Raw genomic sequence first — 24954 nt, 5'->3', positions numbered from 1 at the left:
GGCTGCATGTTTTCATGGGAGCTCTGGGTTGCCACATCCATTCTGATGAGTGCATAGGACATAGATTTCTGCCAGGTGGATGCTGTAGCTAAGCTCCTTCTGAGAGGGTGATGACTGCCAACTGAGCTCACCTCTTGAGCTGGTAGGGTGATGACACCCTGCCGTGCAAACTGCCGCACCACGCTCTGGTCGCTCATGCTCCTTAGGCTGCTCTTTATAGGTGTGGGGGTGGCTGCGGTTCCTCTGGCAATGCCCAGGCCTCAGTCAGCATCTCCTGTGAAAGCTGCTGGTTCCTAGTGGGTCTCTCCGCTCCCCCGGTGTTTCCCTGCCTCAGGAAGCATCCCTGCGCGCCAAGATCTGCAGCTCTGCTGCAGATCGGGCTGGCTCCAGAGCAGGCCAGAGCAGCTCACCTCAGTGACTGACCATGATTAGAGGAACATTTTTACCAAAACTCAGTATTAAGGCATGGAAATACACCATTAAGACACTGAGGGCAACCTTACTCTTACCTTGTACTAGTCATTTTTATTGCCAAGTAATGACCCTAAAATTATGGGGTTTGCACAGCAGTGTTTTTATTCCTGGTTTAAGTTAAACACACTTTTTTAAAGGTGCATCAGTTTGGGATATTTGGTTTGGTTTTCATTACCTTCCCTCTTCAGAGTGCTACAAAGAAGAGACCTTTGGGGATCCTATCAGTTCATGTCCCCTTTTCTGACAAAGGCCACAGCCATGTGTGAGGGCAGCTATGTTCTTAATCTCATTGGAATGAAGAGGTTTCTTCTGTTTAGAAAAAAGCAAAACTACTAAGCTTCTATTAATGAAAAATAAATGGCAAAAATGACGATTAACCCTAAAAATATATTTTCTTTATGTCCAGCCAATGTAAATGAGTTTTAAGTGTATGAGTGGTTTGAAGACTCTGCCTTATTCCTGTAGTGATCATTATAGATAACTGCAGGTTATAATATTATAATGAATTCATAATTACATCTAAGAAATGATTGATTTTTTAATTCTTAAAACGCTTCTCCTTTGATCAAGGTATATGCTATCAAATTTAAGTCTTATCCTAGTCTCATTCATAAGGTGTTTCAGTTCAGTTTCAAGGTAGTTCAGTGCTAACTTTCACAGGGACTGACATTTCCATAATAATGAAAATATTCAGTACTCCAAAAAATGTAGTTGCTATTCATTTAATTATTAATTATTTGGCAATATTTACCAATATTAGAGAAAGAAAATAAAAATCTGAATTTTTATGCTTTGTTCTATTTTGTATAAACTGAATTCCGACTGCTAGTGCTTACACATAGCTTTCCAGTGTTTAATAGGACCCAGAACAACACATGGAAAAGTTGTTCCCTTCTTATTAAGTCTAAACTATATTTGCTTATAGGAAAGTTTTATCTAGTGCAAAAATTATTTCAAATTTTTGTTTTTAACCTAGAGGATGGTGGGAATGAGGTATATGTAACAATAGCAGCAGATTTAGCTTAGAGTTAACAGCATTAATGCATTGAAGAGGATAACTAGGTATAAACATATGGCTCACTTCTAATCTAATTTCTGCTCCATTGACTGCTGGGGAGCTGTTTTCTCTGCATGAGAATCATAAACAAAGAGTGTGGGCAATATAGATGGAGAAAATTATTTGGACTCTTTTTCTAGCAAACAAACTTATGTAGCAGTAGATTGTTTAGGAGCAAAAATTACACAGAAAGGCAAGTATTTCTACTGCTGGAGTCTTGTGAAGAGACCACATGAGACTCTTCACAATCTCCATGAGTTGGAGCTGTGAGGAGAATCTTTTCATTAGTTACTTCTCAAGTGAGATTAAAAGGCTTTTAAACTCAAAAGGCCAAGCTTTATTAGAATGTTAAAGAAAAAATTAACCTTTTAAAAGAGAAAATGGAAAGAAACTTGATAAGGCAGAACAGCAATTAAAAGGATTTAAAAGCAAAACTGTCTTTGCTGACTGTGCCTTGAAGATTGGGTCTTTGGGCTTGGTTTCAGTCAACTCAGGAACTTTCTTCTTCTCAGCAAATTCTGTTCTGTGTTCTTTTATCCTTGGGAAGTTTTTTTTATCACAGTGGAGCCCTGTCCATATGTTCTGTTTCCAGCCCTTTCCAGCTTTGTTTCAGTCTCTGATATGCTTTAGGTTCGCTCCTTGTTGAATTCTCACTCTGCCTACTCTACTCTGTAAAAGCTGTAACATAACATAGAACTGCATGCAAACAGATAGGTTTCTCAGGGATGACATTAATGGTGCCAATAATTAATTTTGGGGGGAGAAATAGATTTCTCTCAGCTGTACACTGTATTGGAGTCACAGTAATTCATTTCATTCTGATATATGTTAGTAAGATGGATTGAAAATTGAGTTGAAATGAAAACTGGATGAATGGTTGGGCCCAGACAGTGGCGATTGGAGGCATGAAGTCTGAAGACCAGTAACTAGCCATGTACCCCAGGGTCAATACTGGGTCCAAATGCATTCAACATCTTCATTAATGACCTGGATGATGGGGCAGACTGTGCCCTCAGCAAGTTTGCTGATGACACCAAACTGGGAGGAGTGGCTGTCACACCAGAGGGTCATGCTGCCATCCAGAGGGACCTCAACAGGTGGGAGAAATGGGCTGACAGGAACCTCATGAACTTCAACAAGGAGAAGTGCAAAGTCCTGCACCTGGGAAGGAACAACCCCATGCACCAATATATGCTGGGGGCCACCCAGCTGGAAAGCAGCTTGGCAGTAAAGGGACTGGGGTTCCTGGTGGACACCAAGTTGAACATGAGCCAGCAACGTGCCCTTGCCACAAAGAAGGCTAATGGTATCTTGGGCTGCATTAGAAAAAGTATCCTTCCCTTCTACTCAGCACTAGTGAGGCCACACCTGGAGTACTGTGACCAGTTCTGGGCTCTTCAGTACCAGAAAGACCTGACATAATGGAGAGAGTCCAGTGAAGGGCCGTGAAGATGTTTAAGGGACTGGGGCATCTGTCGTATGAGGAAAGGCTGAGAAAGCTGGAGCTATTTAGCCTAGAGAAGGCTGAGGTTGCATCTTACCAACGTATGTAAATGTCTGAAAGGGAGGGTGTAAAGAAGGTGGAGACAGGCTCTTCTCCTTAGTGCCCAGTGACAGGACAAGAGTCAATGCGCACAAACTGAAACATTGGAGGTTCCTCCTGATCACCAGGAAACTTTTTTTTTCTTTTTTACTGTGAGGGTGACCAAGCACTGGCACAGGTTGCCCAGGGGGGTTGTGGAGACTCCATTCATAGAGATACTCAAAAGCTTTCTTGACACAGTCTTGGGTAACTGGCTCTAGGTGGCCCTGCTTGAGCAGTGGGGTTGGACCACATGACCTCCAGAGGTCCCTTCCAACATCAACTATTCTGTGACTCTGAGAATGAAATTAGACCTCAGTGTGTCTAGGCAGTGGCACTTAAAGCTTCAGAAAGCTAAAAGACAGCATATTTTTTCATCTAGATAGTTAAAGCACTTTATAGAATTTCGAAACAGGATTCTGTAAAGCGTAACTAATTGTATCTTTGTGAGGGTATTTGACAGATTTAGATTCAAAAGACTGAAGCTTGCCAGTGTAATTGGATGCATTAAAAAGAAATGAAGGATTTTGGAAAACCATATCTGGAAGAAGCATAGAATCATAGAATGGTTTGGGTTGGAAGGGACCTTAAAGATCATCTGGTTCCAACCGCCCTGCCATGGGCAGGGACACCTTCCACTAGACCAGGTTGCTCAAAGCCCCATCCAACCTGACCTTGAACACTTCCAGGGATGGGGCATCCACACCCTCTATGGGCAACCTGTTCCAGAGCCTCACCACCCTCACAGTGAAAAATTTCTTCCTTTTATTTCATCTAAATCTACCCTCTTTCAATTTAAAACCATTACCCCTTGTCCTGTCACTACAGGCCCTACTAAAAAGTCCCTCTCTGGCTTTCTTATAGGCCATTTTAGGTACTGGAAGGCTGCAATAAGGTCTCCCCAGAGCCTTCTCTTCTCCAGGCTGAACAACGCCAACTCTCAGCCTGTCCTCATAGGAGAGGTGCTCCAGACCTGTGATCAGCTTCATGGCCCTCCTCTGGACTTGCTTCAACAGGTCCATGTCCTTCTTATGTTGGGGGCCCCAGAGCTGGATGCAGTACTCCAGGTGGGGTCTCACAGGAGCAGAGTAGAGGGGGAGGATCACCTCCCTTGACCTGCTGGTCATGCTTCTTTTGATGCGGCGCAGGATATGGTTGGCTTTTTGGGCTGTAAACACACATTGCCGGGTCATGTTGAGCTTCTTGTCAACCAACACCCTCAAGTCCTTCTGCTCAGGGATGCTCTCAATCCACTTATTGCCCAGCCTGTATGCAGGACCTTGCACTTGGCCTTGTTGAATTTCATGAGGTTTGCACGGGCCCACTTCTCAAGCCTGTCTGGGTCCCTCTGGATGGCATCTCTTCCCTCCAGTGTGTCAACCGCACCACACAGCTTGGTGTTGTCGGCAAACTTGCTGATGGTGCACTCAATCCCACTGTCCATGTCACTGACAAAGATGTTAAACAGCGCCAGTCCCCATACCTGCCCCTGAGGAATGCCACTTGTCACTGGTCTCCACTTGGACATTGAACTCTTGACTGCAAGTCTCTTGAGTGCGACCATCTAGGCAATTCCTTATCCACTGACTGGTCCATCCATCAAATCCATGTCTGTCCAATTTAGAGACAAGGATGTTGTGCGGGACAGTGTCAAATGCTTTGTGCAAGTCCAGGTTGGTGACGTCAGTTGCTCTTCCCTTATCCACCAATGCTGTAACCCCATTGTAGAAGGCCACCAAATTTGTCAGGCACGATTTGCCCTTAGTGAAGCCATGTTGGCTGTCACCAGTTGCCTCCTTATTTTCCATGTGTCTTAGCATAGTTTCCAGGAGGATCCACTCCATGATCTTTCCGGGCACAGAGGTGAGACTGACTGGCCTGTAGTTCCGTGGGTCTTCCTTCTTTCCCTTTTTAAAAATGGGGGTTTTATTTCTCCTTTTCCAGTCAGTGGGAACTTCACTGGACTGCCACGACTTCTCAAATGTGATGAATAGTGTCTTAGCAACTTCATCCACCAGTTCCCTCAGTACCTGCAGATGCATCTCATCAGGTCCCATGGACTTGTGTACCTTCAGGTTCCTTAGAGGGTCTTGAACCTGATCTCCTACAGTGGGTGGTTCTTCATTCTCCCAGTCCCTGCCTTTGCCTTCTGCGATTCAGGTGGTGTGGCTGGAGCAGTTGCTGGTGAAGACTCAGGCAAAAAACTGGTTACCTGGATAACTAGGTCTCCTGTTTACTTCTGGAGAGGGCCCACATTTTCCCTGGTCTTCCTTTTATCACCGATGTACCAACAGAAGCTTGTCTTGCTGCAGTTGACATCTGTGGGCAGATTTAATTCTATTAGGGCTTCTGAATGTTTCTAAAGTATGCTTTACAATTTTAATTAAAATATTCTTGTGGTTTTTTAATTTGGATTTAAACATTTCTTATTTGTGACCTAAGCGTGACTACTATTACGTTTCCTGATATGAGAATGGGGAAGGTGAAACTGCTGCTAAATAATTCCAGTAAGCTTTTTGAACTTGACAAATTGCAATATAGTATGTACAACAGCCTTGTATAAATGATTTAACTTTATGTTTTGTTTAAAAATCAAATCATTCAAATTAATCATTGTTTCTGTAGGAAATTAATGTAACAAAACTTAGTGGGTGACCTCATTGAGAAGAAAGGCCGTATGTATCCTAAACAAAACTTATTTCACTCACTTGCACTCATTGATTTAATTGTCTCACCCCTAGTGTGTACACAAGTGGTCTGGCCAGAATCACCTGTTTTTCACAGTGAAAAACACTGGCTTTTGTGTCCTCATAATGTCTTGGCTTCTTTTTGGTTGGCAGTGATGATTTACTCTTCTGACAAGCATTTTACATTCTTAGAGATTGAATATTTTTTTGAAAATATTCCTGAGACTTACATTTTTTTGCTTTCCTTGTATCTCCAGGGTTGTTCTTGATCTTCAGGATCAAGTGCACCCTCAGTAAGTTTGCAGCTGAGACCAAGTTGGGCAGGAGTGTTGATCTGCTTGACGGTAGGAAGGCTCTGCAGAGGGATCTGGACAGGCTGGATCGATGGGCTGAGGCCAATCGTACGAGGTTCAACAAGGCCAAGTGCCGGGTCCTGCACTTGGGTCACAACAACCCCATGCAACGCTACAGGCTTGGGGAGAGTGGCTGGAAAGCTGCCCGGCAGAGAAAGACCTGGGGGTGCTGGCTGACAGCCGGCTGAATATGAGCCAGCAGTGTGCCCAGGTGGCCAAGGCAGCCATTGGCATCCTGGCCTGTATCAGAAATAGTGTGGCCAGCAGGAGCAGGGAGGTGGTCGTTCCCCTGTACTGGGCACTGGTGAGGCCGCACCTGGAGTGCTGTGTTCAGTTTTGGGCCCCTCACTGCAGGAAAGACATGGAGGTGCTGGAGTGTGTCCAGAGAAGGGCAATGAAGCCAGTGAAGGGTCTAGAGAACAAGTCTTATGAGGAGGTGGGGTTGTTTAGTCTGGAGAAAAGGAGGCTGAGGGGAGACCTTTTCACTCTCTACAACTACCTGAAAGGAGGTTGTAACGAGGTGGGGGTCAGTCTCTTCTCCCAAGTAACAAGCCACAGGACAAGAGGAAACAGCCTCAAATTGCGCCAGGGGAGGTTTTAGATTGGACATTAGGAAAAATTTCTTCACTGAAAGGCTTGTAAAGCACTGGAACAGTGTGCCCAGGGAAGTGGTTGAGTCCCCATTCCTGGAGGTATTTAAAAGATGTGTAGATGTGGTGCCTAAGGACATGGTTTAGTGGTGGACTTGGCAGTGTTAGGTTAACGATTGGAGCGGATGATCTTGAGGATCTTTTCCAACCTAAATGATTCTATGATTCTTGTTTCCTTATCTTTAGGTCAGGTTGTTATTCATCTTCTTGCTGCCTGATCATTTAAATAAAGTCATGCTTACAGTGCTCTGTAGCAATTAACATATAGCATTCCTTTAGATCTTGTTCTGCTCTTGCTTCTGATGCCTTCGTGCACATACATTTTTCCTTTCATATTTAATTCATACTAATCTCAGTATTTCTTTTATCCATCTCTACATTTCCTCCTCTATTTTTGTTAAAGACAAGACAGCTGCAGTAATAGCAGAGCAGCTTGCTTGTCTGCTGCTTTAGTGCCAATTCCAGTAACATGGTGGGTGCATTGGTTTGTGCTTGTAATGTTGTGGTCAACTCCTTCGATGGCAGGTTGACATGGTGAGAGGAAGCCCATTCACCTCAGTACCTTTGGTCTTAAAGATACTGCTCAGTTGGGTTTGGTTCATAATTCCAGGTAAAAAAAAGTAAATGTATACAGAGGCATTCTCCTGGGATGTCCAAGTTCCCGTAGAAGCTTCCCCCATCTGCAATCCCAAAATACAGGACTTCTTATATTTGTTTTAGATGCTACCAGCTTGCAGAGATGTCTCTGGTTTTTAGTTATGAAGTTACATACATTAGGGAGGGAGTGGTCTGCCCCTGTGCAGGTGACTATCTGAGCTAAATGTCTAAACTGGCTGTATGGATACTCAACTGAGAGAAACAGACACTGCTGATGCATGATTTGTCTGATTTTAAGCAGATAATTTAGATGGGATATGTGCTTTAGAAACTAAATGATGTAGATCGTAGATGTCTAAAGTTACATGAGTGAACCTTACAGCTGTGCCTCCTTGGTTTTAATGTTGAAAATTATATACATTATGAAATGCAGAAGTCTCTGGTTTTAATCTTTTCCATATTAATAGTTCTTCCTAGAATCTCCTTTCAGGATTCTGCATCAAGAAATTGATCACATGATGTAATCACTTTTCTATTCCTGGCTCTTGACATCCATTTTTCTCTTCTTCCCTTTGATGGGCCATAATAGGTATGCAGGCAATAGTTAGGCTTTAGCAGAATCCATCCCTCTTTTTGAAAGTATAGTTTAATTTACTTAGCAGTGTCGCTTTTTTACACAGCTGCAGCCAAAAACTGATACTTGGGATTTCATCATGTTGCTTATACCATTTACTCTGTGACTTTGTGCAATGGAAGGTACCAGCTGAGGAATCAGAATTCAGCTCAGCCAGCTATCACGTAGGAATATGAACAGGAAAGAAGCTGTAAAGCTGATCTACAAATGCATAAATTATCAGTGCCAAAACTTGGAACCGTCAGAAGGGTCCTGATGAGCAAGTTTTACATGTAACGTACCAAATGCAACAGGCTCTCTTACATCTCTCTGGCTGTGCTTACACACTTCCCTAATGCATACGCTTGCTTCCTCTTCCTCCTCATATGCCTTTCTCAGTCATACTTCTCTTTCACAAAGAGTGAACAAGATGAAGATCGTTTTAGTAATAAAACAAAATTTAAAAAAATGTTTACATATATGTGCCACTGCATGCCACACTCCAGGATAGAGCATCTTGTTGAATTGAGGTCTTATTTACTTCTGGAAGTGGAAGAATTTGTACATTGAGTCTGTACATATATCTTTAAACATACATCTTTAAAATGTAGGACTCCTAAAATCATCTCTCAGTGTTGGGCTGAGGTGATTCCTGGTCAGGAAACATGATGCAACAGTGAAGTGGTGAAAACAGGGTATGCATGAACAGAGATCAAAGGATTGCTGAATGCAAAAGATTGACCAGGCTTTATTTGTGTTTAGTGGAGTATAGAATAGGATTTTGTATTTAATTTTATGAAAACAGGGCTTGTCCCATCATTAACAAATTTAAGTTGAGCCTTTTACAAATGGCAGCTGCCAAGTGCCCATCTTACTCTGATAGAAATAATTAGCTACCCTATGCTTTATATTATTGCCAATATCTTGAAGAAAATGTAGGTTAAGACTGTTAGATTTTCATCTAGTGACTCTTATTTCCTTGCAAGGAAGTTTGTATTCTTTTTGTTTACCCTATCTATGTGGGCCTGAGAGCTGTCATACCCTAAAGGACACTGCTGCAGCTAGAGAGGTATGAATGTAAACAGGAATGGGGGTTTGGATGGAAATTAAACAAACAATAGACTTACGCAGAGGAAACAACATAGAAAAGACAGCTTTGTTTCATTTGCCTGAGGAGCAATGGAAGCACAGACACTGTCAAGAGTTACAAACTGACCAATAAGGATAAAGGTTGCCAGAGTACTCTCAGCTATTGTTCTGCTTACATGAAACTAGAACTTAAATATTTTTATTAGTTTGTGGGTTTTGTTATTTACTGTTTCATGTCTCTTGTTCTTCTAAAGCTAAATTAACTTATTGACTACAAAGCTTATGGCTCAGCCATATTATTTTACTTTATGTCCTGAAGCATTGTCCTTCACATTGTGCTATAAATTCTGTTTGGGCTTTCTAAGATGATGTGAAACTTGTAGAAGGCATGAGTACTTCTGTGGGGGAAGGGGAAGAAGTTATTCATGTTCAAGTTCTAGAGCTGAGGTTGGTAAAGCCTTGAGAAACTTAAAGTTGGTGCACTCACCTAGGAGGTGGAACATTTGGCTGACATTGATCTGGAGGGATAAAAAACCCCACTGCACCTTCTGGGAGAGTGCTGCACCTTTCAGTGTGTAATGTACTTGGACATCCTTCTTTCAAAGTGGGACCACTATGCAATCGTGAACACAGGAGTCACATGCCAAGAGGAGAGAAGCAAGGGGTAGCATGATTCTGTTGTTTAGTGGTTGAGCATCTCAGCTGAGGGGAGAGACTTGTGTTGAGTCCCTGCTCTTGGAGCTCTTTCTGTATGTTGTCCAAGGAGGAGCTCATTTAAAATGCCCGCGTATCGCGGTAAGAAAGGGCACAAAGAACTTCCTTGGTTCCAGTGGCATAGCTTCAACAGGAAGGAGGGATTGTCCACCCAGCTGTTCTATATCCTGGCATTCTCCCTGGAAAAGCCAGATGTGAAGGAAAAGCCTAGAGGAAGGCAGTGAAGCTAGGTCACCCAGTTACCAACTGTGTGTTTGTGATCAAAAGTTATTACTTACTAATGGGACCAGACACCACCAGCCCTATTTTCTCTTCTCCCCCCTTTCCTAACTACAACATAGATTCCATGTTTTTATCACACCTGATATTATTCAAGCATTTTGGATATTCTCAGAGAATATTTGTCAGGGCTTTACTGAAGACCTCAGCCATGGAAAGAAAGGTTAAACCCACTTAGGGCTGACAATGCTAAGAATTCTTTGATGAGACAGCATCAGGCCAAATTCTGAGCTAAAAACTGCATAAAGCATAAAGCTCATTTGAAACCATTGTAAGATCAAAGGCAGGCTCAAAAGCACGGTCTAGGGATCTTGATTTTGCTGTTAGAAGCTTCAGCTCCACCTAATAGCCACATGAGGTGCTCCAGACTGTCCTAGTAATCTAGCCGATGAAACCCACAACTTTTCTCGAGAAAGTTATGTGTATAAATTAATTAAACATTTTGGTCCATATGTGTAACCAGAGCACTTTCTTCTCATGGTATTGATCAAAAAAGCAATTGGTAGGAACAGAATAAAAATTGCTTTTGATTTTTCTTGTTCTTCCATATTAGATTCTAATAAACTGGTACACATTGAGTATTAATGCAGACCTGTAAATCGTAGGGTATCTTTAGCTAATCTTGTTATAGTCTATACAGTCGAGTGTTCATAGTTTATATGAATATTCCAATGTCATGTTAACATTTTGCAAAAATTTGTTTTGTAGACTGCAGTCATGATCTATTTCGTTGTAACACGGGAAAATGCCTAAATTATACCTTTGTTTGTGATGGATATGATGACTGTGGAGACCTTAGCGATGAACAGAACTGTGGTAAATGAAAGTTTTATGCTTTTCTCAAGTCTTTAAGGTAGCAGTATTGCTTAAGCCAGCAATCATTTTCCTTAAATTGCTAAAAGAGTAGCATACCCTGCTGTTACTCTTTTTGGGCAAAGGAAAGACAGCTCACAAATTCTATATGCAATTTGAAAAGGTTTAAAGGAGACTTCTGGGTTAATCCAAATTTTGAAGGTAGTGGTATTTTGAAGAAATATTTTGAAGAAAGATTTGCAGTTTGTTTTAAACTAATTCAAGATGTTATGGTTGCTTTCTTGCTAACTTGGCTGAATTTAACTGAGATTAAAGCAAACCATAAGAGGCTACACAGTGGTGATACCAACTGTTTTATAGCTCAACTGTTTTTACATAAGTTTCATAGTGAACTTGTATGTTTTGATGATCAGATTCTGTTTCTTTCAAATTCTGTTTTCAATCCACGTTATATGTTATGCCTCCTTGTATTTGTCTTTCTACCTACAATTAACTTTCATAGGAAAAAAATGAAGTTTTGCCATAAAAAAAGAATAATCTTCACATGTAAATATTGGAAAACTTTGAAAGCCTTATTTTTTCTAACTTTTGCTCCTGGTACTACACCTGAGAAAAATTAAGTGCTCTAAAATAATTCTTTAAAAGTTAAAATACTATTTCTCACTTTTTTTTCTTTTGCTTTCCTAAGGAAAAGCACAGAAAATTTCAAAACTGAAAATCAAGGCACAATTTTTTCTGAGATTTGTTTTATGTTTCTTCTCCAAATTAAACATACTCTAAGATCTTTCACAACTGTTTGGCACTTTTGGTTGTTTTGTGTTTTTTTTTCATAAACTGTCTTTGATTAAAGACTTTTCTAAACATTAATCTGACTCCTACCATTCCTATCTTGAGACAGTCTTTTCTATATAAAATTTAAGATCTAACTTTCTGTACAGGCTATAAATAGGTTTCATAGCACATTTGTCAGATTGGACTGTGTCTATGCTTCCTATTTATTTTGGCGTAAAGTCAGCCTGCTCAACAGAATGCTTTTCTTTATTTGTGGAAGCATTTGGGTAGAAAGAGTAAGATGAAGATTGGAATAGTTTCTTTGTAGATCATTCTTATGGAAAATTCTGAGGGTATGCAAAACGCATAGTTTCTGATGAAGTGCCAAATATGGCAGTTGAGAAACTTTTTTTTTTTCTTTTTTACTTCTTTAGTGGAAAGGTAAATTTAGAGAATGGTTTTCTCTGATGGCAGCTGAAAATGTTGGTCTAACTGAAAATAATTCCATGAGATGGGAAGCCAGAAGATCTTTTAATCTGCTTAACAAATCTTAGAAACTTGTTTATTTGCAAATAGAAACAACTGTGCACCTGAGATAAGGAATGAGTGCATCACTGTCTATGTAGGCAATAGAATTCAGAACATATGTAACTACCATCTGCAAAAAAATCTGCAGGTACAGAAAATATCTTATTGTAATTTACTAATGCAAAATGGCTCATTAGTAAGAATGATTAGCTCATAGGCATAGAACAATTGATCAATAATGAAAATTATACAAATGGTAACTTATCATCCTTTCTTTTGTCCTCAAATTTGGGTTTTATTTAGATTGTAATCCAGTGACACATCATCAGTGTGGAGATGGGAGATGTATAACAGCTGATTGGGTATGTGATGGTGACCATGACTGTATAGACAAATCAGATGAAATCAATTGCTGTAAGTTCCCTTAATCTCTAATTTTTTTTTTTCTTTCTTTAAAAAAACAAAGTGTAAGATAAGTAGCATACTTACTTATTAACTGTAAGGCAAAACTATAAGCTTATTTGATTTCAGAAGTTTGCACTTGACAAATGTCCCTTCTGAGAGGCAGCTGCAGCAAATTAAACCTTTGTTGCCACTGTTGAGAAGTACCAGCATTGCCTTGTGTTTCAGCTTGTTGTTAATTACAGAATTAGCTTTCTGTTAACTGTGATGGTCCCATTAGAGAGTAATGAATGAATGTATACAACCTCTTAAACTGTAGGCGTTCTGAGTTTGTGACAGCTTTCTGATGTGCCTGTATGTGACCTATCATACCTTGTCAGAGTTTGGACTTCTGTCTGCTCCAATGATGATGGTGTATATCTGCAAAACAACTATACTAGAATATTGCTGAGGTTGCAAAATCAAGTCTTGGGGAATTAGCACATGTTTTAATGTGAGTAAGGTTCTCGTGAGACGTATGCTTATGCTGCTTTGATTCTTGCTGCCATTCAGGGCTTGACCTTGCAACCACTATCCTATGATTTTCCCTGAAATCTAAGAACCTAATCTGAATAAGGTATATAAGTAAGTGGGTATAGAAAAGGTGACAATTTTTATATGAGTAAAAATGCTGTTTTGCTTTTTTTTCTTGGAAAATCCAGACCTTCATATCAGCCTGTTGCTAATACCTGACATAAATAGTTTCAGTCCCTGTAGTTAAAGACTAGCAGAGCTGTAGGCTATTGAAAACATAGTCTATGTATAATGAAAAATGTCTAGTGACCTTCAGTGCTAAGCAGTATCATCAGCTCCTCCTAAAATAACTTCAAGATAATGGTAAAAAATAATTAAGACCTTCATTAACTGAAGTTGATCAGAATATCGTCTTTTTTTTCTCTCTAGCATGTCATAGTCAGGGTCTGGTGGAGTGCAGAAATGGGCAGTGCATTCCTAGTGCATTCCAGTGTGATGGAGATAATGACTGTAAAGATGGAAGCGATGAAGAAAACTGCAGTGAAAGTAAGAATATCCCTCATTTTACCCTTCTTACTGAATGACCATTGACTGCTTTGCTCTGAAGTGCCTTTAGCTAAAGCTGTCTGAAAAATTTACTTTCTTTGCCTTTCAAATAACACTTGCTAAGGCTGGTTGGTGTCTGCTTTCACACATGAAGTTGTAAGAATAGTTTTATTAGTCCTTAAAAATATAAAAAGTTAAAGAAACGGAGGTGATATTTAGCGTAGTATTGATCATTGACGTGACCAGCTGTTACTTGAAATAAGTTAATGCATATTCACATTGTCTGCAGCAATTAGAAGCTACTGTCACAGGAATTGGTATTGTTTGAAGGGGAATTTTCTTATAAAAATCTTTTTTCATCAGAACTTGGGAATCAGAGAAAACATGTTTTCATAAGTAAACTAATGATTTTGTGTGACTAAGGGAAAATATATGAGAATGTAAGTTTTCTCAGCTACTTAATAGCTGTCTCATGATGGATTGTATGAAATAAAAGGAAACCAGGCAGTTTCTTGAGCCCTGGAACATAGTTTCCCAAAGACTTGTGTCCTGTGGTACATTTTGACACTCAGAAAGGAATGTTGTCATGTTGTGATGGTTTCAGCATTTGAAAGTATTTTTCACATGTAAGTCTCTTGTTTCTGGTAAGGCATAGATTCAGATTGCAGCCTTTCCTTCAATGTGAGAATTATTAATGTTTTTCTCTTATGAATCTTATTTTTAAGAAATTAGAGTAATTCAATTTATTTAGAAAATTCTAGTGCTGTCAGATGTAGTAAGACAACCTATTCAAAAGTTATTAGAGTAGGACAGACCTGTTATCATACGATAAATACACAGTGTGATTATATAAGCCTCATTTCTTTAGGAAACCAGTCTAGAGGAAATGCTTTCATAAGTGTGTCTACTCACTCCCTTCTGTTCATATCAAGTTCATGGGATCTTACGACTCCAATTTAAACATCTCTGTTGCAAAAAATAACTGAGAAGTTGAAATACAGAAATTATCATTATTCTTCTTTGCAATTGATGTTGATGTTGCAAAAAGGTCTTGCATGAAATTTCTTCCAGTTCTGACTGTGGCAATCTAAAAACCAAGGACCAAGTTCTGACTGTGCAGTCTCACAAAATGCTAAGTTTTTATTCTTCGTCTTTCCTGATGTCCAACCTCAGTCTTATTCTATGACCTCCATGATCCTCCGTTTCTCTTGCTGATAATGGAACTATCATTTTTAATATAAAAGAGATGAGGCAGGAGAATGGGATAAATCGAAAAGTATAAAACTATTTAGAGCATTCTGTAAGCAACCATTTCAATTTTTAAAATTCACCCAACTTAAGCCTCTTAAATTTGTTTATCAGTAGTAAAAGAGAATTTCACTGAAAATGTTGATGCATGATCTGTGCTAGAAGTCAGTGATGTGTTTTGGTTTTAGTGCTTTTTGCCTCTGTGGTTATTGAAGAAATGGTTAAAAAAATCTTTTTTTTTGCTGAGATGAAGAGATATAGATTCCAGGATACTAAATGCAGAGGAGTAGGATGGGGTGGTAATTATGTAGTCAATGATCTCCCTATATGCTAAAAGATTTTTCCGCTTAGCATTAAACTGCAAAGCTTTTAAATGTGAGTTTTCCTTGTACTTATTCATTCTTCAATGTGCAAAAAACTCTGTCTAATATTTTGCAATATTGTGTAGAGCAAAATTCTTCCTTTATGCAAGCATATCCTGTCCATCCTAAATTTGCATGAGAATATATAGGCAGAATTTGGCCTTCAATTGGATTATTCCTCTTTAGTTCCTTGCAAAGCCCATGTAAAAGCAAGGCAGAATTCTTGTTTGTAACTCTTCTATATTTCTTACGTATGTTGCTGATTTCAGCAACTACAGAAAATATAGTAGTACATACACTTAATACAAAGACTTCTCTGCTCTACAAGTCAAACAATTTGGATATGCCTAGCAGAGGCAGTGAAGTTAGGGCTGAAGTGATCTGGAATATTAGTTTTGTTACAAACACAGTAAATGTGTGAAATCAGCATAGAAATGTGAGGTCAAGATGTAGTGACTTACCACTTGCCTTTATAAGGATACAGAGACCTTGTGTAATAGTACAAGTATATAGATACAGGGATTACAGATGACCATTGCTTCATCCTTATCTGAATGAGAAAAATGGTCTCCTTCGCTACATACCTTAAGGAAATAAAAGGTATGGCAACTATTCACATTACTGCTGTCATTAATTTTGTGACAATAGAAATCTAACATAGAGGTACTCACAGCTGGGTCTGTGGTCCCTTCAAAAGACAGGGTAGAACATTTATAGAAATTCAGCATTGACTGTGCTAAGATCAAAAGAATCTACGCTGTAGCACAGGGATTTTTAAAGAGTTGAGAAACTCTTTCACTGTCGGATGAGGAGGAGTTGGAGCAAACTTAAAAAATTAATTTTATGTAAGGATTTTTGATAGCTTTAGAAGTCAAAAGGTTTTCCCTACCTTTCAAATTCCGTTTTGCAATCAGATGCACCTGTAAAATACGGCAGTCAATTGCTACAGCAAAAGAAAGTACTTCTATTGCTTCAATATGTAACATGTATGAAGGGAAGTAAATCCACATAATTATGAATAATATGACTACATCATCAGTTCTTTGGGACAAGGTTGTTGTCAAGGTCATTGAAACAAGATGTTTCTCCAGCATCTTCTGTATGCCCAATATAATGACACCATGACTGAATGATTAATGTTCATGGGCAGTAGTGCAATATAAACACTAAACAATACTTGCAATAAACCATTTAAAATAGAATGAGATGATAAAATCCAAACTGTTTAGTGTCTGTGTACAGAATAGTAAATTAAATGACTGATTTTGCAAAAGTCCTATGGAAGAGAGAATTTAATGGTTTGGAAAGGAGCTATCACCACTATGAGACAGAAGCCTAGGTATTTGTCAGAGAAACTAACTACCCAGGTAATGTGCTCAGGAACTTTTTGATGAAGTACTGGTTTTAGTTATTCTGAATTCCATCTTTAGGACCATAGCCTTTTTGGGTTTTATTTGTTGTTGTTTTTTAACGAGCCAAAGAAGGACAATAAAGCTTCAGCTCTGATGACCTTTCTTCAGGATGGTTTTTATTGTCTGCCAAAACAATCACAGAATGAGAAGCAGATCAACTAAATGGCACTGAAGAATAATTCCTAGAGGGTATTCTCTTTCAGCTAGGACCTATTGTTCACTTTGAAATCTGATTTACGTGACTTTTCATACTCTGCCAGAGGATCATGATAAATGGCTTTCAGAGATCCATACCTCTCATTCAGAAACTGGGATATAAATTCTTATATTAAACATAGGCGTAAAGAAAAGTGACATCTGGACAGTGCTGCGCACTTTTCTTCCTTACAACAGTTCCTTACTGCACTTGAAATGCTGTAGGGTACTTATTCAGCTATGTAAAGGAAATACTTAATTGTAATGTAAACTCTGTATTTTCTCATTGCTACACTCCAGTCATTTTTATTAGTCTGGTAAATAATTAGAATAGTAAATTTCTATTTTCCTCAGGTCAAACCCTCTGTCAGGAGGGAGACCAGAGATGTACTTCCTGTCCTGATCCCTGTGGAACTTCTCTCTGTGAGATGAGAAACAGCCAGACAAACTGCAGTAAGTAGGTCACATGCTTCATACTGTCACTGTTTTAGGGTGTTTTAGAGTATAGTAGAATGCAGGGTAGGACACAGTAAGTGATACTTTAATTTGCTATCTAATGCACATGTAATGATTAAGTATTGAAAAGGGCAAAGTTGACCAAAGTTTCATCATAACTCTTGATTATTAATGTCCTAAGAGATACTCATAACATTTGACATTGAGATATTTTCCCTTCTGTGAATTTTTGATATGTTCTTAATGAGTCTTTGTAGTTGCACTTTTTCCTAACATTTAATGACATTCAGTGTTTACATAAAGTAAACAACATAGTGTAAGTGTAAAGCAGAAGCTACTGGTTTATTTTCAAAATGTAAGAAAACATGGTATTGTGTTTAGAACTCTGGAGAACTTTTAGCCGTTTTATGAAGGAATAATTCTGATATTCAAACTGGCAAAACTAGTTACTCTTCTGACCAATACATATTATAGAGGATTGGGGTCTTCAACGCTGTGTATCTTCATTTCTATGTCTATACCACTCCATGCAAGCCTCCTGTACCCACTCTACACTTGCTGCTGAGTAGCCGTCTTTCTCACTTGTGCAATGCAGCACTGTGAACAGATACTCAGATGAAGTATATTTGGCTAGGTTTTGAAACTGGGGCAGAACTGTATACAGAATTATTCAGAATTAATTCAAACTTGGTGATGTGTTAATACAGTCACATCAGTTCAGGTCACCTTAGCACATGGGCAGGCTTGCCTTCACTCACATGTGAATGTGTAGACATATCCTATAATTGCTTTGTGCTGAGCAGTTATCTCTGCAAGGTATGATTTGGTACTATATGGTAGTTTTTTTGGATAACGTTACTCCATTTAGGTTGGAACAGATATGGGAAGATCAACTAGTCCAAACTTCACAGTATGTCTGAAGTTGTGACTGTCACCCACACGTGTGTTTGAGACAGGCACCATTCATGCTGGGGCCTTTAGGTGCTGCTAAAGTAAAGATATAAGATACTTGAGCACGTATGCTTTACATGTGCTTCTATCAATGCTTCTCCTAACATTCTGAAATAGGACAATCAAAAGTATCATGTTTAGCATTAGAAGGCAATTAATTCGCACCTTTGGTCCACTAGTCCAAACTCCTGATCAAAGCAGTGCCTATTAAGTCATGTGGCCCATGACCTGGTGCAGCTGAGTTTTGAGTATCTCCAAGGACAGAGATTCCATAGTCTTTCTGGGTGACCTGTTTCAGTGTTAGGCCACTTCTGTGGTAAAAACCTTTTTTCCATGTATGTAACTGGAATTCTCTGTGTTACAGCTTGTGTCTTTTACCTCTCATCCTATCCCTGGGCACTTCTAAGAGTCTGGCTCTGTCTGGTTTACACCTTCCCATTAGGTAATTGTTAACAGCAATAAGATCTCCCCTTAGCCTTCCTTTTTGACGGCTGAGCAAATCCTCTTTTCCCAACTTTTGCCTGTAGATCATGTGATCCGGTCCCCTAACCTGCTTGGTGGCCCTCCACTCACCTCATTCCAGTATGTTGATGTCTTTCATGAACTGGGAAGCCAAAACCCAGGACAACACTCCAGATATGCACCAGTGCTGAATAAAAGGGAATGATAGCCAGTCATCTTGTCAGAGACAGCAATCAGATTAATCAGGCATGATTTTCCCATGAAAAATCCGTGCTGGCTGTTCCCAGTCACTCTTTTTCTTCATGTGTGGACATGTCTTCCAGAGGGAACTGGTCCATAATCTTTCTGGGGACTGAGGATAGACTCACTGGACTGTAGTCCCCTGGATCCTCCTTCTTGCACTTCCTCAGGATGGATGTGATGTTTGCCTTCTTCCAGTCATCAGGTGCCAGGGTTGCTATGACCTTTTGAAGATGGTATAAAGCAACCTTCCAATGACATTCCTCAGTGAAAACTGAGGCAGAAAAGACATTGAATACCTTCGTCTTTTCCATGTCCCTGGTCACCCCTGCCCCAGTGAGCAGCAGACCCACATTTTTCTTATGTTTCCTTTGGCTGCCAATGTACTTAGAAGAGCCCTCCTTCTTGCCCTTTACATTGCTGGGTAGTTTCAACTCTATCTGAGCTTTGGCTTTTGTAATTCCATTCCTGTATGCTCAGGAAATGTCTCTACGTTCCACTTCAGTGTTCTATCCCCTCTTCTGTGTATTTCTTTTTTGTATTTGAGCTCAGTCAGGAGATCCGTGTTCAGCCAAGGCGCTTGCTTGACTTGCTTTGCATTATTATGGACTCTTCCTGTGCTCTGAGGAGGCTCTCCTTTAAGACCAACTTGCTGTCCTTCAAACAGATAGCAGCATGATTAAAACTCTTACAAGTACCAGGGCCTGCAATCACGAGGCATCTTCCAGCTTTCTGAGGAAAGGTTCATCTACCTCTTCTTTTTGCTAAGGTGGTCTGCAGCAGATGCCTACTATGTACATCACCTGTGTAGGCCTTTCCTCTAATCCATATCCATAACCAAACTATTCAGGTGAGAAGGAACCTTCTAAGGTGATTGGAGTAGTATGTGTTGGGGTTTTTTACTTACCTGTTGTGAACCAAACCATCATTCTCCCCCAAGAAATATTTAGAAAAGGTTATTAAATGGGACAGCAGGCATCCATATAACACGAAACTAATAACAATCATCTACTTCATTTTTTTAAAAACTTCTAATAAAACTTAAATTTTTAAAATAATTTAAGGTTTTTTTGGTTGAAATCTCAGATATCTTCATTGAATTATCTTGGTCATTTTCTCCTCTGTGTCTTGCAATTCATGGTCAGATATTATCTCCCATGAGAGGCTGTCCCCCTTCTAGTGAAAAGCAATATATCTTGGGATACATACACTAATCAAGGAGAAATCAAACGTGAAATATCACAACAGATCAAATTACTTTGGTTGTTGACCACATCTGCAATTCCTGCTGAAATCCCTTGGAACTGTTGGAACCTGGCAGGTTCCAAGAACCTGGAACCTCTAGAACCTAGCATCTCCAAAGAAAACAGTTCTTCAAGTAATCTTTTCTTGTCTTTGGTGAGATTTGAAGGTTGTATTTTCCTGATGGTTTAAGGTGAGAATACGTGAGTATTCATTGAAATAGTAATTACTGACTTGAATAACTCCACTCTAGCTTGTCACAAGTTGATATGTGTATATGATAAGATTGATTCTCTGTGGGCTGAAGCCTCATGGGAGTGAAAGATGTTTAGTCCCAGATCTCTCTGCCTGCAGGAGAAGCAGCAGCTTTAGCAGCCTGTGCCTCTAAGAACAGGTGTTGCATCTCAGTTTCTCTACTTGAAGATTGATCTTTTTTATTTGAGCATTACTGACTTTGCCACAAAACCGCGGTTTACCCAGGAATGGGGGTTTCCATATTTCTATCTGCTGTTTCAAAGATTATTTACTCATAATGCTTCCAAAACTTAACAGGCATTGCACTAAACCATGTTTTATATGTTTAAAATGGTAACAAGTTTGCATTTACTCAAGTCAAAAAAAGACAGTATTTTGTAATTTTATTTATTTTTAAATACTTAAAATGCTTGGTAAAAAGCACATAAAATGTATCTGATGTATTGTGACAGGATCAACATTGGAGTCACAACTGATGGCTGTGTAGTCACCAGTTGTGCATAAGACAGGTCCTCTATTCGGCTGGCAAACAAGGCACTAGCAGCAGCCTTACCCAATAAGTAGGAAAATATGTAAATTCCCACAGTAGCATCTGGTTCTTATACTCGGGGAGCAGTTCTCTCTTAAGCAAATTACCTTTTATAAACAGCGACTACAGTCCTGTAAAAGGCAACAGTCTTTCAAGCAGTGTGACTGCGATTCAGTCTTTCTCACAATAAGAGAGAGCTGAAAGTGTACTTTGTTTCTTAGACTCATCTTCCTTGTGGATAAATTGGTGTGAGACTTATTGTGGTCCAAAGCAGTTTGTCCTGTGGTCCAAAATCTTTTCCTGATCCATGCAGATTTTTGTATCCCATTGTACGTATGGACAGCAATTCTGGAAAATGTTCAAGTGGCTAGGACTATGTTACAAGATAGTGAAAGACATTTTTTGACATGTGATATTGGAGATCTAAAACAATGTTCCTATTCCATGTCATGAGAAACCCAAGAGCTTTTTAGTGAAGATGTTTCCTCATCGTATTATGGGCAACAGTCTGTAATTCTCAATGGGAGTAACAAGTAATCTGAATTAGACTTCTGGATATTCTCTCTTTCTCCCTTTCTGGTCCAGTGAATATTTAATTGTTTACACACAATGGAACAGCAAGAGAATTTGGGATTTTTCTTGCAAAACATCTGGAAGTACTATAGTCTTTTTTCATGTTATTTTTGCTGCTCATATTTTGACCAGAGTTATTCCATATTTGGTAAGAGATGAGAATTCCTGTGGAAAATTTCAGTTTTGACAAAGCAGTATTTTCTGGCCCAAATAACTCTTTGGTTGGAAAATTCCAAAGAACAGGCCACATTTCACAATAATGAATATGATGGATGTTCTTCATGCATTATAATGTCTGATCAGTTTAGGCTGGCATTATAATGCCATTACAACATATATAGGATAACAGAACAGATATCTGAAGGGAGACTCCATCCTTGGAGATAGTCAAAAGCTATCTGGGCATGGTTCTGCACAACCAGCTCTAGGTAGTCCTGCTTGAGCAGGGGAGTTGGACCAGATGACCTTCAGAGGTCCCTTCTAACCTCAGCCATTCCAAGATTCTGTGAAATATCCCATTCACTTCTGTTACTATGTTTGGAGCTAATTCCTATATAGTAGGTAGAGCAAGTTAATAATAATAATAATAATAATACATGAAGACATTAAACCCAGGTATAACCTGTTTGGGTTTGGTTTTTTGGTTTTGGGTTTTTTTTTAATTTAGAATAAACTATGCAATGAATTTTATTCCTTGTTCCCCACTCATTAGATTGTACTTACACATACTATAAATAAGGGATTAGCAAGATGTCTTAAACTGTAGGAAAGATTAACATTTGGGTTACTTAAATTCAGTCAGATGTTCCCCTGGAGTGTATGTTCCATTTGTTGCTGTGCTTGTGGATTATAGGGAATTGTCTGTGAGAGTCAAAGTTATTCTTTCCAAGCCTACGACGATACTTTTGTACATAATGTGATAGAAGCTTTCTAAGCACAGTGTGAAAATTATAATCATATCAAAAACATGTAAAGAGCTATCCTACAGGGCCATTTCAGTGGACTAGATTTTCTTCTAGACTTCACCTAAACCCCTATAAATATGAGGCATAACAAAAGAGAGAATGATTTATGTGCATTTCTACCCTTTAGTCTTGAATGATGTTATGTTATACAAACACTTAGAACATTGCATGTACTTTTGTGTTTATTTACTCGGGTTTCATCATTAAGTACTGATGAACATGTAATATTCTGTACACATCATGAAAAGATGCTTACTGGGGAAAAATCTAAAGACAAAACCAAACTGATCTGGGCATTTTGGGCTAAGTATGGGAGAACAAGGCAGAGTTCATCATGAAGAAAAGGAAATGGCAGTAATGTGAGGAGGATTGTTGAAGTCTTTGAATGTCATATACCCCAAAGCTGGGACTAAGTGGTTTGAGAGAACAGAAATAGTTCAGTATTGGCAGGATGCAAGGATTTAGCAGAGAGGAAAAGGTGTATAAAAAAATGACCTTTGTGATCCTCAGATTAGAGGTAAATAATAAAAAAGTTATAATAGGGAATGCTAGTCCATGAAAGATTGGCCAGTTCTGCTGATCAGCTGAATAATTGACTGTTGGATCTTTCAACTTCCTCTCAAAGATCCAGCTATAGGATCACCCAGTTGCCACACTGTGCTGGCAACTGACACTAGCAACTGGCTGACAGAAAATGTTAGTCATGTTAAGATACATTTGCTTCCAGGATGGGCAAATATATGCAGTCTTTTGATAACAAATGACTTCTGAATAGTACACTTTTTCATGGAAAATTTTCTCATATTTCAAAATTAAATAAAATTAAATAATTTCACATTGGTCTCAGTGCTAAATAAAAAGGTGAATTTCAGTCTGAGTTGAAGTGAAATTCTGTCTGTTGCTTTCTGTTGTGGTTGAAAATTGAAAAATAAGTATTTGTGACTACCAATGTGGGAAGAAATACAAAAGCTGTACAATTTTTTAAATCCAAAATACTCAGTCAGTTCAATATATGTTGTGATAAACCCCCTAAAAGCTGGTTGATTTTTTTATATAGCTATATTCTGTGTAATCATATGGACTTGTAGCTGTTTCATTGATTTTGCTCTTGCTTATCATTCTCTTTATTATCAATTATGTCTTATCTGAATTAAATTATTAGCATGTAGACTGTCTCTTACTCAGTGTTTGTACAATATATAACCTAATTGTCCCCATTCTTCCTGGAGATCTTGAGATGCAAAATATAAAATAAAATAAAAATCCTGCCATTTTCTATACAGAGAAATTGTGCAGTCTCTGTCATTAGAGATTTTTCAGGACCCGACTGAATAGATCCTTGAGAAACCTGATCCGTCCTCAGAGCTGACCAAGCTTTGAGCAGGACATTGCACTAGAGACCTCCTGAGATCCTTTCCAACCCAAAGTATCCTATGATCCCAGTCGTCTTAATTTTGACAATTGCACTGCCAGTATGAGGTGTGTTATGGTAGCATAGTACACCCATAGGAAGTATGTTGTTGTATGATACAGGAGCTCTTGAAAATCATCAGAAACTTGATTTGAAAAGAATAAATCTGTTTTTAAAGAATGGTTTATTGTACCATGTTAAATTTAAGATATTACTCTAGAAGTTAATGCATATTGGAAGGGAATGTAAGTCTCTGAATAGGTTCTTAGGTAGGCAGAAGTCAAACCCACTTTTCTGTACTGGTATGAATAGGCTCATAGGGGTCTTGAGCTCTGAAACTTGTAGTTTTCAAGACAGAGGAAATCCCCTGACTGATAAATTCGTTAAATACTTATGTAATTATTTCTTCTGTATTTCATTTAATCTCACACCATTTGTATTTCTTTTTTTGTTTTCTTTCTATGAAAGGTCAGTGTGAACCAATTGCTCTGGAACTCTGTATGAACTTGCCTTACAACTACACTTATTACCCAAACTACCTGGGCCACAGGACACAGAAGGAAGCCTCTATCAGCTGGGAGTCTTCTCTTTTCCCAGCCTTGGTTCAGACCAACTGCTACAAGTACCTTATGTTTTTTGCCTGTACAATCTTAGTACCAAAATGTGACCCCCATACAAATCAGCGGATCCCACCTTGCAGGTACTATACTATACCTCATTTAATTCTTGACTGACATTGTCTGTCATATTAGTCTTTCCCAATTTTCTCTTTCCACTGAAAATACCAGAAATTTTGCTTTGGAATTCCATAGCAAAAGGTAGAGAACCATATTTTATAAGATCATTAAATGCAGTTCATTACATGTGTGTGATTAGTATCTGAAGTATTCAAAACAAGGAGAGGAATAGCAGTTCAATAATTTTCAAAATGTATATATTGAATAGAATAGAATAGACTATTTCAGTTGGAAGGGACCTACAACGA

The 24954-nt window shown here is 39.0% G+C and overlaps 1 protein-coding gene across 6 annotated transcripts in view; it reads left to right on the top strand.

The window, feature by feature from the left end:
* CORIN (corin, serine peptidase) overlaps window positions 1–24954 on the top strand; it is a 167263-nt gene that overhangs the window by 98633 nt on the left and 43676 nt on the right. For 5 of the 6 annotated variants that reach the window (XM_075025355.1, XM_075025366.1, XM_075025341.1 and 2 more), the window contains exons 7-11: window positions 10804–10911; window positions 12511–12621; window positions 13552–13668; window positions 17240–17338; window positions 24438–24669. In XM_075025355.1, coding sequence (XP_074881456.1) covers window positions 10804–10911; window positions 12511–12621; window positions 13552–13668; window positions 17240–17338; window positions 24438–24669 — 667 coding nt within the window. The remainder of the gene's footprint in view (window positions 1–10803; window positions 10912–12510; window positions 12622–13551; window positions 13669–17239; window positions 17339–24437; window positions 24670–24954) is intronic. The other variant, XM_075025331.1, reaches the window with a different exon arrangement.

Source organism: Buteo buteo, chromosome 1 (assembly GCF_964188355.1).
Source record: "Buteo buteo chromosome 1, bButBut1.hap1.1, whole genome shotgun sequence".
NCBI lineage: Eukaryota > Metazoa > Chordata > Aves > Accipitriformes > Accipitridae > Buteo > Buteo buteo.
This window is presented reverse-complemented; position numbering and strand designations above follow the sequence as displayed.